The following is a 15,070-nucleotide window of genomic DNA, read 5'->3' on the forward strand; positions in this document are numbered from 1 at the left end:
ACTATCAGAAAAGACTCCACACATCCACACACACATAAATGCGTCACTTACTATAGTATGGTAGACTGCACTAAAAATACCGTTATCCAAGGAAAACCTAAAGAAGGAATTGAACACTATTCGTGCCATTGCTAAATTCAACGGTTATAACACCTCATTCATAGAACGCATCATTAACAAATGTATAGACTAAGGACAACATTAACCAAAGAAAGACCTAACCCTTCCCTATTCGCCACCTTCACCTTTAACGAAAACATACACAGTGTAACTAACGTTTTCAAGAAACATAATATTAAAATTTCGCACAGAACCAGCAATAGAAACATAGATATAGTTCACAATTCCAAATCAATTAACAGATCCGACATTTACGCAAAGTCAGGTGTTTACCGTTTTCAATGCAATAACTGTTTTTCCTCATACATCGGACAGACCGGGCGTAGCTTCAAAGTTAGATACTTAGAACACGTCAATGCCATCAGATATAATAGATTTTCTGCAATAGGCCAACACATACATGACTTAAAGCATAATTTTACTACCATAGAACAAGACCTAGAAATTCTCAAAAACATAAAGGCCCTTTTCTCGACGTTACGGAGAACTGTTTCATTCACCTAGACGAATTTTTTAACCCTAACTTAAATCTTAACAAAATCTCAGAAAAATCCAATATCCTTTTCGACTTCCTAATCAGTCTTTAGAGGTATCAAAATCACAGGAGGAAAATTGATCTTCAACGCTCTCCACCGCACTGTTTTACGTCCCACACCACTACCACTCCGCCCTTCTGACCCGCCTTCCTACCCCCTTCCCCCTCCCACCCCATCTTCGCACTCATTCAACTTAGTCACACCCACTCACTTGTCCACAACTCTTCTCACACTACACACACAGCACGCTGAACAAGGTGAGTCTCATATTCTATCATCCTTGGCCGCGATCCTATTTTTAGATTTCCATTTCACTAACTTAGTTTTTCTTTCCTTTCCATTTAATATTCACCACCCTTGTTGAGCTGAGACAACTTTAAAGATCAACCTTATTCAATCGCTTAACATCAGGTGTCCCGGCCTTAGACAAAAACCTTTTGATGGTCTTGCCAACCTCACATAACATCGGACCCGGACTTGTGTCTCCATTGAACAACAGAAGAGTGGACAATTTTACTACATCGTTTTATTATCACATTCAGATTTTTATGTTCAATCATCAGACCAATTTTATTGCACAATACTCACCTATTTTATTAGACTATAACACTTGTGTGTCACATTATATCAACAAAATTTTACTCATTTTTCTTTTATCCTTTAGGGAGAAAAGCAGTCTATCATTTGTATTTTGCCATGTAAGAATTATTTATACAACTTTAGTGATATGTACTTTGCCCATTTGTGATTTTTTAGCTGACGACGCATTAAGCGTCAAAACTGGTACTAATAATATAATAAATATGTTGTGAACACCCTGTACAACACATTTTGTATTGAACCTTCCTGTAATTCTAATTGTGAATCTCAGTTCAATATGGGAAAATGAAGTTCTTAACTTATAAAACCAAAATATTGGTAAACACAAACAGTGGTCATATGTTATTGAATGCGGGGTCTGATAATGTACACCTACCTATCGAAAGAACTGGAGCAAACTGAAGCATTTTAGATTACACATTTCACTCATGCGTAATGGTGGTTGTATATGCAGCAAGGTGCATCTTGCCTCATCTCGAGTTTGAATAATGCACGCCTCTAGTATCCAGGTACGTGTACCTACAGTAGACGTCAGGTTCTGTACTTAAACCACTCATTCGTGTACCTACAAGTGCACACAATGCCAGAATGCGTATCCTTTATAATTATGTTATACTGCGTCAAAATGGACCTCTGTAGAAATGAACGCCCTAGTCGCTTGTTGACACGTATTTACAAAGTTGAGAAGGCCCGTGGTTGGCTATTCGCATACTTGGCACAAACAACATTCAGCTCCGACTACCTGTAGGCCTATGACGTGCTGCTCGCAGCACAATGCGGAGACAACGCTCTCGAGAAATTTCTCGCGAGAAATCCCGAGACCTCGTCTCAGACTGCCCATCACTAGCTGCTACATCAAGCATTGCAGTACCGGTATATCGTTGATATTTGCTTCCGGTAGCGCGTACGATAACACTATTTTCCTTTCTTATTGACTGTTCGACTTTATGGCATATGGAAACTGATTGGAGTCTCACCTGCGGTTCCTATAAGCGAGATAAAATATTCCTTCACTTTACGCTTCTCAATCATAAAGCGATGAAAATGGTTTAAATCATTCGTCATTTTTTGGCATGATGCTGTTCTTCATTGAAGAGAAAGTCCATTTCTCTTCATAAAATTAATCAAGTCTCTGCTAACTTTCAAATCCGAGACACTCATTCCGTGCCGCTGCTAATTCTCATTCCTTAAAATACAGCATTTCGTGAGAAACGACTTATCCAACATTGCGTAACAAAAATCATTTAAGCGGATAATTCTCTACTTGCGGAAACTTTCCGCTTTTTGGTCTGCGAAATGCTTTGAGAGACTTGAAGTGCACTTCTGTTACCACGGTAACGCACGTTTGATTTGGACACAATACTTGCTGCCTGCTGCTCTATTCCCGTATGTTTCGGCATAACTGATCACTAGAAGTTTGTATGATGCAGTATTAAAGATAAAAATTTCATTGTTCCGTATTGAAAGTATTAACGTTGATGCAGTATTAATCGAATACTGTGGACTGGACCTTCTATCAGCTCAGCTCACCACCTACATGGACACAAACTACCACCAATTCAATTGAAGTCCAGGAACTGTTTTATGCACTCCTCATCCCCCCCACTAGTACAGATGCAAAGAAGATCAGACTTCTACTCTGGAATCAGAAGATCCCTTTTCATCCAGAATGCTTAAAATTGGAGGAAAAAGCTTCACCCTGGTCATGAAGAAACCTGGACTACATGGAAGGCACTGAACAGACTAAGAGCAGGCATTTGAAGATCCAAGGACAATATGAAGAAATGGGGCCTCCTGACAAGGGATCAGACCCTATGTGAATGTGGTTTGGAACAAACGACAAGGCACCTTATTAATTGTCCTGTATGCCCTGTTAAATGCACAGAACTTGATCTAGCACAGGCCAGTATCAGTGCTGTTAACGTGGCCAAATTCCGGGCCGATATTTTGTAAATAACTGTAATTTTATGTCAATATTGTAATTTCATGTATTTTATTTAATTTTGTAATATGCATCTATAAGCTATATTGTGTTACTGACACGAATAAATAAAATAATCAACTACATTTTCATCGTCAAAGAAGTTTTACGTCACTTGGAATTAAATGCATGATGGATTTTATATCCTTTATTTTGAGGCCACAGAAGAGGTGGCTCCGTTGCAAAAGGTGCAGTAGATATTCCTCCACGAGCATCATTTCTTTGACCATCAAAACTGGTTTTTAGAAAAATATAACATGCGCCTTCTTAGTGCACTTCACCTTCACGGAAGTGTATCCAGTTTATCTTTGATTGCTGGTATTCTTCTATTCACAATAGCCTTCTCCATTAGGCTGGTAGGAAAGTCTTCAGACTGCATTTGTGAATGGGTTCTTCCATACAAGTTCTCATAACATTAACATAATCTTCTTCCATACAGAGCTTTCTACATCTCCAAATTCAGAATCATTTATCAAGAATGAAAGGCCTGCATAAAAAATCGAAGATTTTCTCAACCCCCATCAAGGCTTTTTGTCGAGCATTCTTCAGGTCCTAAGCTTCTCCCTTGCACTTTCTGCTGTTTCCAGTTGTCAATTGTGCTTTGTAATATTTTCTCCCTCATCAACACTTGTTGCATCAGGCCCTTCTTTAGACTGAGTAATTCAACCATTGTTATAAGTACTTGTATCACCAATTTGAGGCATGTCACTAACACTTTACAGATTCAGTTACGCTCCTAATTCCTTAACCCTCAGTGCCAGGCCTGGGTGCTCACAGTATGCCAAGAGTGCCAGACAGATTTAGAGGATATTTGCAAGTTCTTACTCTCTATGCTATATAGTTCACAAATATCTGACTTAATTTTTTATAAATGATAACAAGGAGACACTCTTACTGTTGAACTAAATTATAACACTAAAATGCTCTTGGATATTTTGTAAAAATATATTTTCCAAACAATTTTACAATACCAAAAATTAAAAAAGAAAAAAAAAAAAACAGAAAAAAATCAGAAAACTCAACTCTCTGATAAATATTGACAACTTCTTTGAAATGTGTTATTTCAGATGAATAAACATGAAAAGTTTAAACATTTTTATCTTGAGTAGTTATTTACAATGGTGTCAGAATACACGTTTGGCATGTTCAACAATGGGATCTAACCTGCCACATGGGTTGTAGTCAGGGTGACCAGGTGGTCAAAGATTATCATCGTTCACAAGATGAAAGAATCTCAAGATCAATTTGAATCTGTTTCTTGAGAACATATTTCCAAACCATTGAATATAACGGGAGTTTTTAATTATGTTATTTGTTTTACGTCCCACAAACTACTCTTTTACGGTTTTTGGAGATGCCGAGGTGCCGGAATTTAGTCCCGCAGGAGTTCTTTTACGTGCCAGTAAATCTACCGACATGAGACTGACTTATTTGAGCACCACCTAATACCACCAGACTGAGCCAGGATCGAACCTGCCAAGTTGGAGTCAAAAGGCCAGAGCCTCAGCCGCCTGAGCCAGTCAGCCCGGCTGCGGGAGTTTTTGACCCAATAAGAACATAGGCTCGGCCTTCTAATTATACCCATTTCCAACAAAACAGCAATGAAAGCCTTCATTTCAGTCAATGTAATCAGGCGCCACTCTGGCATGTGGTGACACGACAAGACTTCTCAAAAACTGATTAGCATATCGGTTTGTCTCTGTAGTTATGAGGTTCCATAACTGAGCTGTGAAAAACAAAAATATGCTATAGGTTTTGCATCTGACAAAGGGGCATGTCTCGAGCCAGGAGTCTCATAATAACAAGGTGAGGGTTGGTATTTTGCATCTTGACCAAACTGAATTTCATGGAAAACAGGAAATTGTTGCTGTTGGATGTTTTTACAGCCGTCATCAGTATTGTCACTCAGACGGTCATTACCACTCAATGTTTACACCGACGAACTCATGGTCTGGTGTTTACAGAGAAATCACAGTTATCACTCCCAATAATACTTTCACTTTCCCCTTCCTCACTTGTTGGAGGAATGAATTCATCATTCGAAACTTCATCATCCTCTTTTAAGATATACAGCCACTTCGTCATCGTTAACAAAATCACTTCTCCCGCTAGTCGCCATTTTACTCGCGCGCCATGGAGATCATACGCCGTAGACGAACACTGACTGCATGATAACGCATGAATTTACACACTATCGAGCAGCGTAGTTAAAATCCAATTACCAATTTCTATGGACTTTACACATAAGATGTTGCTCTCTGACAACCCTAGTTGTACCAACTCTTATAGAAAAGCGTGCTATCCTAACGATATATCGTGGTTGGCACTTTATGCGTATATACGAAACGATACATCGTTGTCTGGCTTTACGGGTTAATAGCCTAGGAAAGATAACACAGGGTAACTTCTTATAATTGGACATCCTAATAAACATCATGCTTTATACTAACCTGTTGCTTGTTTTGACCAATTTCATTCTTTGTTAATAACATAAGTTTAGTACAATTTTAAAAACAATTACTCATTGTAGAATAAGTACAATTCAATAACTGGTAAACAGTACAACGAAACATCTGGCACTTGGTTCCTTTGAGTTTTCCCAAACGTGTGATACAAAACTAGCATTTTTTTCAATCTTAGATTTTAAAATAATTATTCCATGCCCAAAGACCAAACTTTAAAATATTAATGAAGTCCAAACAACATATCCAAAATTGAAGTCAATTGGATTGGATTGTAAATTGAAACATACCAGATTAATTTATTGTGTGTTGTATGTGAGCATATGTTTTTCCAATTGGATCGTGACTGAAGATGAGCCAGTATATATGGGGTTGAAACTAGTCCCAATTATATAAGACATTATACAAGCTAATGGTATTGAAAAGGTGGACCCTTCTCTACCCTTTGATAGTGATCAATTGTCAATACGGACCATAATGAAATTCATAACCTACGATTACGATTTCTTTACGTAGTTTTGCATTTTATTTCAAATGCATCCTAGCAAGCACTTGAACTTTTGAGGAAATCTAAGATCAAGCAATTAACATGGACTATTTATTAAGGAAAAAAAAAAAAAGTTTAATACAATAATTTCTTATATTTGTTATGTAATTATAATGTAAATAAAGACTATTTTAATAACTTACATCATTTCACTTTCATGGAAGTTTCACAATTATTCAGTTCAACAATTAACAACTTAATCACTAGCCTAAAACAGGAATGCCAAGTCCATGGACTGCTCTATACAACGCAGACCACTGAGAATTCAAGCTCGTTTAGCAGGAGGAGGAGTTTGCTTCAGCTGAAGAATGATGGACCTCATGCGAGATACATCCCTACTAGTTTTACTGGACTTGGGATTGAAATCACAGAGTTTGGCAATTCTCTCCCACTCTGTACCTGGTTCAATTTCATCCACTTCTGCAACAAACTGCTTTTCAGCATTCCTGAAAAGAGAATATTAGCATGAAAATACCATTTAATTCCACATAAATTAAAATGCAACAAAAAGAACTATATTTGAGATGCTTCTACTCAGTCTATCAACAAGTAGATATTACACTGCAAGCTGGCAGACTCTTCCCTCCTCTCATTCCAATGTCTTTACCAAAACCGAAACTCATAACCTTTATTGGACTACTGGCTGATATATCAACAATATTACCCCTCGAAACCACCGAGCGGTATTGATGATATTTGAAATAACAATAAGTTAATTTATTAATTTGTCCACCTAATCAATACAATAAATCTTTGTTAAATTACATTGACATGTTAATTAAAATGGGACATGTTTTGTCTTACATATAGGCATTATCAGCCATGGGTTTAACCTTTAAATAGAATCAGGCACCTCATTTACATATAAAAAAGAAAACTGAAGAGACTTGAAAGAAAATTAATATAATAAAAGACTAGTACAATATTGGTTTTAAAAACAATGCTGTGAGTGAGAAGTTTACGGGAATCAACATCTATAACAGTATATCATGTTTCACTCAAATTGTATTTTTCACCATAGTCTGCATGGATTGAAGCCAGCTCTTCTCAATTAATACATTGTGGACACTCCGCAATAAGCTATCATCCTCTGGGCAACTCGGGAAGATTGCCTTCAGAAAATTCCGAATATGGTTTGACGACTAATTACTTTTAATTTCTTTATTGAAGGAAGATTAATTTTGAAGACTTCTATTTCTTAGCACGGCAATGATTAAAAAAGATTGCTTAACCCTTTGGCTTTCACGGTAACGATCTATCGGTACCCACGGGTCCTGCGAAAACTGTCAGGGTAACGATCCGTCGTCACCCGCCTTTATTATAATTATTTCATTATTTACGCGCCAAATAGCATTTTTGTACGGAATAAGAAGAGTACAGTTTTATCTCACGTTATACTCCGCGGGAACTGCTGGCTAACCGTATATCGTTATTCTTGAGGTCTGAAACATGTGCTCACTGGAGTTCCGTGTCTTGTTTACATCGTAGTTGGCGGCAAACTAGCTTTCATTTCTCTCTGTTTTCATTCGTGATTATATAGTGAAATTAGGCTGTATCGTAGGCAATATATTTAGTTTACTTGTTAGTTCATTATTGAAATAGTTTTCTTAGGTAATTAGGTGCATAGTGATAGTGAAGTGTAAGGTATAGTTCATTTAGGTTAGGCCTAGTTATGTATCGCACGCGACATGGCGAAGAGTGTTCATTTAGCTGACGATATCACTGAATATCTTGACAATTATTCAAGTGATGGTGATGTTTCTCTGTCCGAATCGGAAAGTGTAGAGTTGGCGAGTCTTTTATATTAGATTTAAGAAATGTGTGTTTTATGCAAAAATGGCTGACATTTTTCAGTGTTACATCACTTTGAACATTTTAATCTATCCTTGGATGTAATGGACATAGAATCGCGATATTTACCATGATAGTAAACAATAATATAGCCTTCCTACTGACATGAATAACAAACTCGAATTGTGAATACTATTTCCTAGAATTACTTCCAAACTTTCAAAATCTGAAATTTATAACTTTGCTTCTATATTTATTATTTTTTAACATTAAACGCTTTTGGTTTAGGGAAATGACTTACATGCAGTGATACTAAGTGGTGTATATTCTATAAGTTTGCCAACTTTCATGTTGATATCTTCATTGGTGTGCCTTCAATGCAATTTTAAAAGAAGTGTATGCATAGTGTGCTAAATATGGCTGTCAGTTTTCACACATCCATCAGCTGAGAGCTTGAAAGCGAAAGGGTTAAGCAATCAGTAAAGTAACTAGTATGGCACCTTGCACAATTTTCTAGTCTTACTTTGTCATTTTGATGAAGATTGTGCACCTCAGAGTTTTTCTTAATATTTTATCAGTGAATCAACTAATACGGCACTTTGCCAACATTTGTAGTTTCACTTCTTCAATTTTAAAGGCTGTGCCTTTGGAGTATTTATCAATGTTAAATTTTTTCTTTAACTATTGTTGGCATTTTGCCAGTTTCTCTTATTATGAAGGCTGTGCTTCCAAGCATAATTATCAAATGTAAAATTTGTGCAATTCCAGCTGCTTTCCCTTTTGCCAATTTCCACAGCATTAACTTAAATTGAACCTTGCAACGTCAGTTGCCCTTTTCACGTTTGTAAGGCATATAAGCCGACTTGAGCGTATCTCAAGGTTAGTGTAAACAACAGGTTGCCCAGAACAGGGGTTTTTGCATTCGGAGAGCTTCAGCTACACTTGGTTAAGATGCCAGTCTCGCTAAAAGCCTGTGCGGTAATACTGTATATGAGTAGTCTGAGAGTTTCTTTAATATCTGCAAGCGAGTTGCAGTTTTGATTTTTTTTTTTTTTTTTTTTTTTTGCTAGTTGCTTTACGTCGCACCGACACAGATAGGTCTTATGGCGACGATGGGATAGGAAAGGCCTAGGAATGGGAAGGAAGCGGCCGTGGCCTTAATTAAGGTACAGCCCCAGCATTTGCCTGGTGTGAAAATGGGAAACCACGGAAAACCATTTTCAGGGCTGCCGATAGTGGGATTCGAACCTACTATCTCCCGGATGCAAGCTTCACAGCCGCGCGCCTCTACGCGCACGGCCAACTCGCCCGGTAGTTTTGATTTTATAGTTTCATGATTCTTTCTATGATAAGTCCTTGTGGTGAATAGCTGCTTTCTTATGCCAGTTTTATTTTGTGCTTGACTGTCTCGGGTTGCATACAAACATGCCTGGTACGAGGTGTACGGTTGATGTGCGGAATAACAGCTGGGTGAAAACCAGGAAAGATCCCTCCAAAAGTCATATCAAATACTGCAGTTTCCCAAAAAAAAAAATTTAGGAAGAAGTGAATCCAAAGATGCAGGCGTAATGGAACGTGCCGGGTGTGTTCCCAACATTTTTCTGATAGCGTTTTTGAAAGGGATCTAAAAGGCAATTGTTAGGGCTTCCTCCCGAACGTGTGCTTAAAGACACTGTTCCCTCTAGAAATGTGGGTGTTCTGGGTAGCATAGAACAAGTGTCACATGATAGATTAAAAATTAAGGTAAGGAGGGGCAATAGGAAAATGTCTGATCAATTGTTAAAAGATTCAGAACATAACACGACTATTGCAAGTTCACCACCTCCTCAAGCCACTCCACCTACCCAGTTCTGTGATAATGCTAGGGCCTTGATTGAAGAAACTGAAAGATTGAAAAAACAGATGACGAAAGAAAAACTAACGATGTCCTTAAACTGAAATTACAGACAGCGGAAAGCAATTACAGTCGCATATCTATAAGTAATTTGGGTAAGGACTTCAATGTAGGGTTAAAAAATTCTGTTCAGAGCATCCACACAAAACTGGCAAATGGATTGACAAGAATTTTTACTGAAAATCAAATAAAGATACTCGCAAATCAGCAAAAATGTGTTAATTGGACGATTAAGACATATGAGTGGCTTTCACTTTAAGATATCTAGGGAAGAAAACTTACATTTTTATGAGACAAAAACTCTGCCTGGACTTTCAACGCTGGAAAAATGGGCTTCAAAAACTGACAAGCAAAACAGAAGTGGAATCCTGGAAGATATTCTGCATATAAAGAAGATTGCTGCTGTCTCATATTAAGACCACGAGAAAATTTGCAGTCCTCCAGTTTGACGAAATGCACGTTAAGTGCTTTCGAATATGACCCCCTGAAGAATGAAATTATAGGCCCCAGTTCACAATTGCAAGCTGTGATGGTGAGAGGACTGTTCAAGAATTGGAAGCAAGTAATTTACGCCGATTTCGATAAAAAGATGAGCAAAGACATACTAGACAATTCGGTTTCTCTTCTTTCAGAAACAGGGTACAAAGTAACGGCATGCGTGTGACATGGGCGCAGCAATTCAAGGCTTGTGGAAAGTATTGGAATCAATGAAACAAAAACAAGGTTTTTGAACCCACGGGTGTCAGAAAAAGTGTACTACTTTCCAGATACCTCTCACCTCTTGAAACTAATTAGGAACTGGTTGCTCGACACCGGCTTCGAATTCTCTGTTGGTAAAGTTGTCTCTAAGGAACTTGGAAGCTCTGGTTCAAAATGTCAGCCATGAAATTAAAGCATGCCACAAAATCGATGTCGGTCATCTAAACTGTAGCGGTACAGAAAGGATGATCGTAAGAAAAGCTGCAGAATTAATGTCACACAGTGTAGCTGCAGCATTACATCATTTCAAATAAGGAGATGACGCAACTTTTGCTGAAAGCACGAGCAAATTCACTGAAACTTAATTGGTACAATCTCATGAATTCCTATAGTCCAGTAATTTCGAAAGTCCCTAACAAAAATGCTTATGGTCTTCAGTAAAAACAACAAGACTAAATTTTAGATAAAATATGTGGTCTTATTAACAATATGACCTGCATGGGGGAAAAGTTAAACAAGTGTTCCAGAAAGCTATCCTTGTGACTATCTCCTCCTCAAAATATCTGATCTCAGAAGTTCAGAATCTAGGAATGATGTACATTTTAACCCAGCGACTGAACCAAGATTCACTCTAGAATTTGTTTTCCCAGATCCATTGGAGGAGGATTATACGACCACCCTACACCGCTGAACGCTCTTTATCGTCTTCAGATGATTATTCTCGGAAATAATGCCGGTAAAATAGAGAAACACAACAACGCGAACAGAAACCTCTGATGAATATCTCTCATCACAAATGCTGAGGAAGTGCGGAACAACGTGTCGCGAGTTAGAATATTCTCCTGCTGAAAGCTATTTTGAAGAAGGCAAATATGATACCATTCCAACATTTGCTGGTGAAACTGACAGTGAAATGGAGGTTGAAGGTTTTAATTACATTGCAGGTTGGATGGCTAAAAAACACGAAAGCATTCAACCACACTTGGGTTCCCAGACAGACATAGGAACATATGACAGTACGTACTGTTCGGGGTCCTGGGTTCAAAGTCTGTCATATGATGTTCTTACAGAGCCGACAGCTGAGTGGTCACAAACTGTACGAGATATGGAGAAATGTTTCTGTTCTTGTCATGGACTTACAGTCCGAAGAGGGTTGGGAGTAATACAGAACCTAGTTTCTTTATGTGCAAATCCTAATTTAAGTAGCGATCTTGATGAGGACATATGCTCATAATTTTTTTTAATAAATGTGAGAAAAAAGGAAAAAGTGAAAGCAAACATGTCAATGTTATGGAGGTGAAAGTCAAGAAGATAAAGAAAATGATGCAGCACTATAATTCTGAATACGAAATTTCATCTTTAATATAGGGCCTAATAAAACAGTTGATTATTGACAACCCACAGTTCCAAAAGGCAAAATAGTCTGAACAAGATATAGCTGGGATAAAATTAAAACCCTGGTAGATTACATTTTGGTCAAGAAAGGGAACAGAAATATGTTAGTAGATGTAATAGCCCTCCCAAGCAAATCTTTTGAAGATCACAATAATAGCAGTAGCAAAATTAAAAATGGGAAAAATGCAAAAGATGACATAAAACAGTGAAAGTTGAGCATGTGGAAATTTGGAAATTACAAGAGAAAGAAATAAAATAATAGTTCAGGCAAATGTTAAAACAAATTTATCTAAGGAGGACTTCAAAAGAGTGAAGAAGAATGGGCATACTTTAAAAGTCATAGTGGAATCTGCAGGGAAGACCTGTGGAAGGAATTTCAGAAAGGAAGAGAAAGATCAAGGAACACCCTGGTGGAATGACAGGGTAAAAGATATGATACAAGCATTGAGATAATGGCTCAGAAACAGAACAACAGACTGCAAGACAAAATACAAGAACTGCAAGAAGGAATGCTCCAAAGTCATTCAAGAAGAGAAAAAGAAATGCTCTTAAAAATTCACCATTTCTCAGAAAGATGTAACAGGAAGCAAACAGATCTTATTCCAATGGGTATAACACAGGAAAACCCCAGGTGGAGAGGAGGAAGTGATGTCACAAAGGGAGTAATTAGCTGCTGGCATCCCACTCAGGAGAGGTTTGAATCCCGGTCGATACTGGATAGATTTTCATCTCAACAATTGCGAGGTATCCAGTCAAACCCCCGGCCAAGACCAAAATGAGCCTAGGTGGCTCCAGTGAAGGAATAACTGGGATAAGCTGAAGAAAGTTAATTAGGAGGAAGTGATGTCACAGCAGCAGGATACTTTGCAGAGATGGGAAAGATACTTCGAGCAGCTTTACAATATACATATTATCCTGTACAAGACAAGGTAAAGCATTTGGAATTTATGAGGTCACTTTAGAAATTAGCTACTGGTCTACGATGGCTGTACAGACCCTTCAGAGAGATATGGGGAGAAAATAATGTTCCAAAGGAGTGGACAAAAGAATAATAGCAGTAGGAAAATTAAATATGGGAAAAATACTGATCTTTAAGAAAGGAGACTGGAAGGAGCAACAGTGGTCCCTCATACAGTTAAGATCCTTGAAGGAATCTTGGAGGGTAGAAGGATAACTTGCAGAACAGCAGGATGAATTCAGAAGAGGGAGGTTCATGTTTGATCCAATGTTATTTGTTTTTAAGTCTCTGTAACTATAAAGTTTTTGGAGACATTGAAATGCCTGAATTCCATCTCGCAGAAGTTCTTGTACGTGCCAGTAAACCTACCAATGTGTGGCTGATGTATTTGAGCACCTTCAAATACCACTGGACTAAGCCAGGATCGAACCTACTAACTTGGGCTCAGAAAGCCAGCGCGGGGCGAAACTCTGGCAACCAGGAATGAGTTAGCTGGAAAATTTATGATGTCCAATAACGGACCATTTATATTGGTATTATAAATTTACTCATTTGGAACAATTATTTCTGATTCCCTATGGGAATCAACATCGACATCTGATGGCCAAGCAGGCATCAATTTTTGATAATGAGACAATGTCTCTCATAGTGCATTGGCACTGCCGGTGGCTACAATTAGCCTACACAGTGGCCTCCACGGTATGCACTATCCAGCGTCTTGGTGGGTGTGCTAGGTACCAACTGACGAGCCCAGCCTAGCACACGGGGGCGAAACGCTGGCAACCAGGAATGAGTTAGCTGGAAAATTTATGATGTCCAATAATGGACCATTTATATTGGTATTATAAATTTACTCATTCGGAACAATTATTTCTGATTCCCTATGGGAATCAACATCTACATCCTCTACAAGCCACTCAGCCTGGCAGTCAAATGATGGAAAAGTATTGGGAATATGGAAAGGACATGGTAATGACTTTTCTAGATATAGAAAAGGCATATCATAGTGTCAAAAGACATTTCATATGGAAAACTGTCACAGACTGGGAATGAAACAAAGCACATGGTAATAGCATTACCATATATCGAAACTATGAGGTGTGTGTTAGAACTAATGTAGGTCAAAAACTAAATGGTTCAGAGTTGAGACAGGCTTAAGGCAAGGAGATGTACTGTCCCCCTTACTCTTCCTTATCATGGATAGAATTTTGCATAACGTCAAAGAGAAGATAGATGACGAGAGAGCAAGTAAAGTCTGCTATTTGCTGACATCGTAATTTGGGAAAATAATGGAAAGAAAGTACAAACTGGAATGAGGAGATAAGAAATTTTAGAATGAAGATTACTGCTGTGAAAACAAAGACTTTCATGATGACAAAAAGGTAACAGAAGAGCCAGCCAAGAGGGATAAGAAATTAACCTCTTGAAGTAGTGAAAGATTTTAAATAATTGGGCAGCATGTCACAGAACAGAAATTTGGATGGAGAAATTAATTTAAGACTTAGTAATCTGCAAGTTTCTACCAGTGTGAGAGAGACTGTGTGGAACAAGGTTGTGCCAATGAAGTGTAAGACTGTTTTATACTCTACCTATTTTAGGTGCCTCAGCACCCTGGATCCTGACTACACAGAACCAAAGATCCAAGCAGCCGACTTGGGCAGCATAGAGGGAAAGGCAAGATAGAACACTTAACGAAGAAATAAGAAGAGTGGGAGTTTGTCAACTTCAAGAAGAGACTGACGTAGCAAAGCTGAAATGGTTTGGACACATGATGAAAATGCCAGGGGTGAGAAAAAACTGCAAAGAGGCCTAGGGGACAGTCTAGAGCAAGACAGAAGAGCTCTATAATGGACTGTATTGGAACTAGGAGTCTATACAAAGTGTCAGAAGAGGAGTGGTGGAGAGATCTACCCAGAGAGAATCTGAAAAAGGGAATAGATAAAAAGAAAAAGATGTCCTCTTTTCTGGGTTTATCAATTTTTGTTCCGACATTCCTCAAAAGCAGCTATATATGGGCACCAATGAAGTATTCATTTCATAATTTTAAAGGATCTATTTTTAGTCCTCTTGTGGGTGGGGAGGGGATA

At 38.1% G+C, this 15,070-nt stretch overlaps 1 protein-coding gene across 2 annotated transcripts in view; it reads right to left on the reverse strand.

Annotated features, from left to right (window-relative positions):
* Nucleotides 1–6,283: 6,283 nt before the first annotated feature.
* The window catches only part of LOC136866561 (clathrin light chain), a 51,860-nt gene continuing 43,073 nt past the window's right edge, over nucleotides 6,284–15,070 (reverse strand). For both annotated transcript variants that reach the window (XM_067143645.2, XM_067143644.2), the window contains one exon: nucleotides 6,284–6,692. In XM_067143645.2, the coding sequence (XP_066999746.1) occupies nucleotides 6,512–6,692 (181 nt within the window). In that variant the 3' untranslated portion in view covers nucleotides 6,284–6,511. The remainder of the gene's footprint in view (nucleotides 6,693–15,070) is intronic.

The sequence above is a fragment of the Anabrus simplex genome, chromosome 3 (assembly GCF_040414725.1).
Source record: "Anabrus simplex isolate iqAnaSimp1 chromosome 3, ASM4041472v1, whole genome shotgun sequence".
NCBI lineage: Eukaryota > Metazoa > Arthropoda > Insecta > Orthoptera > Tettigoniidae > Anabrus > Anabrus simplex.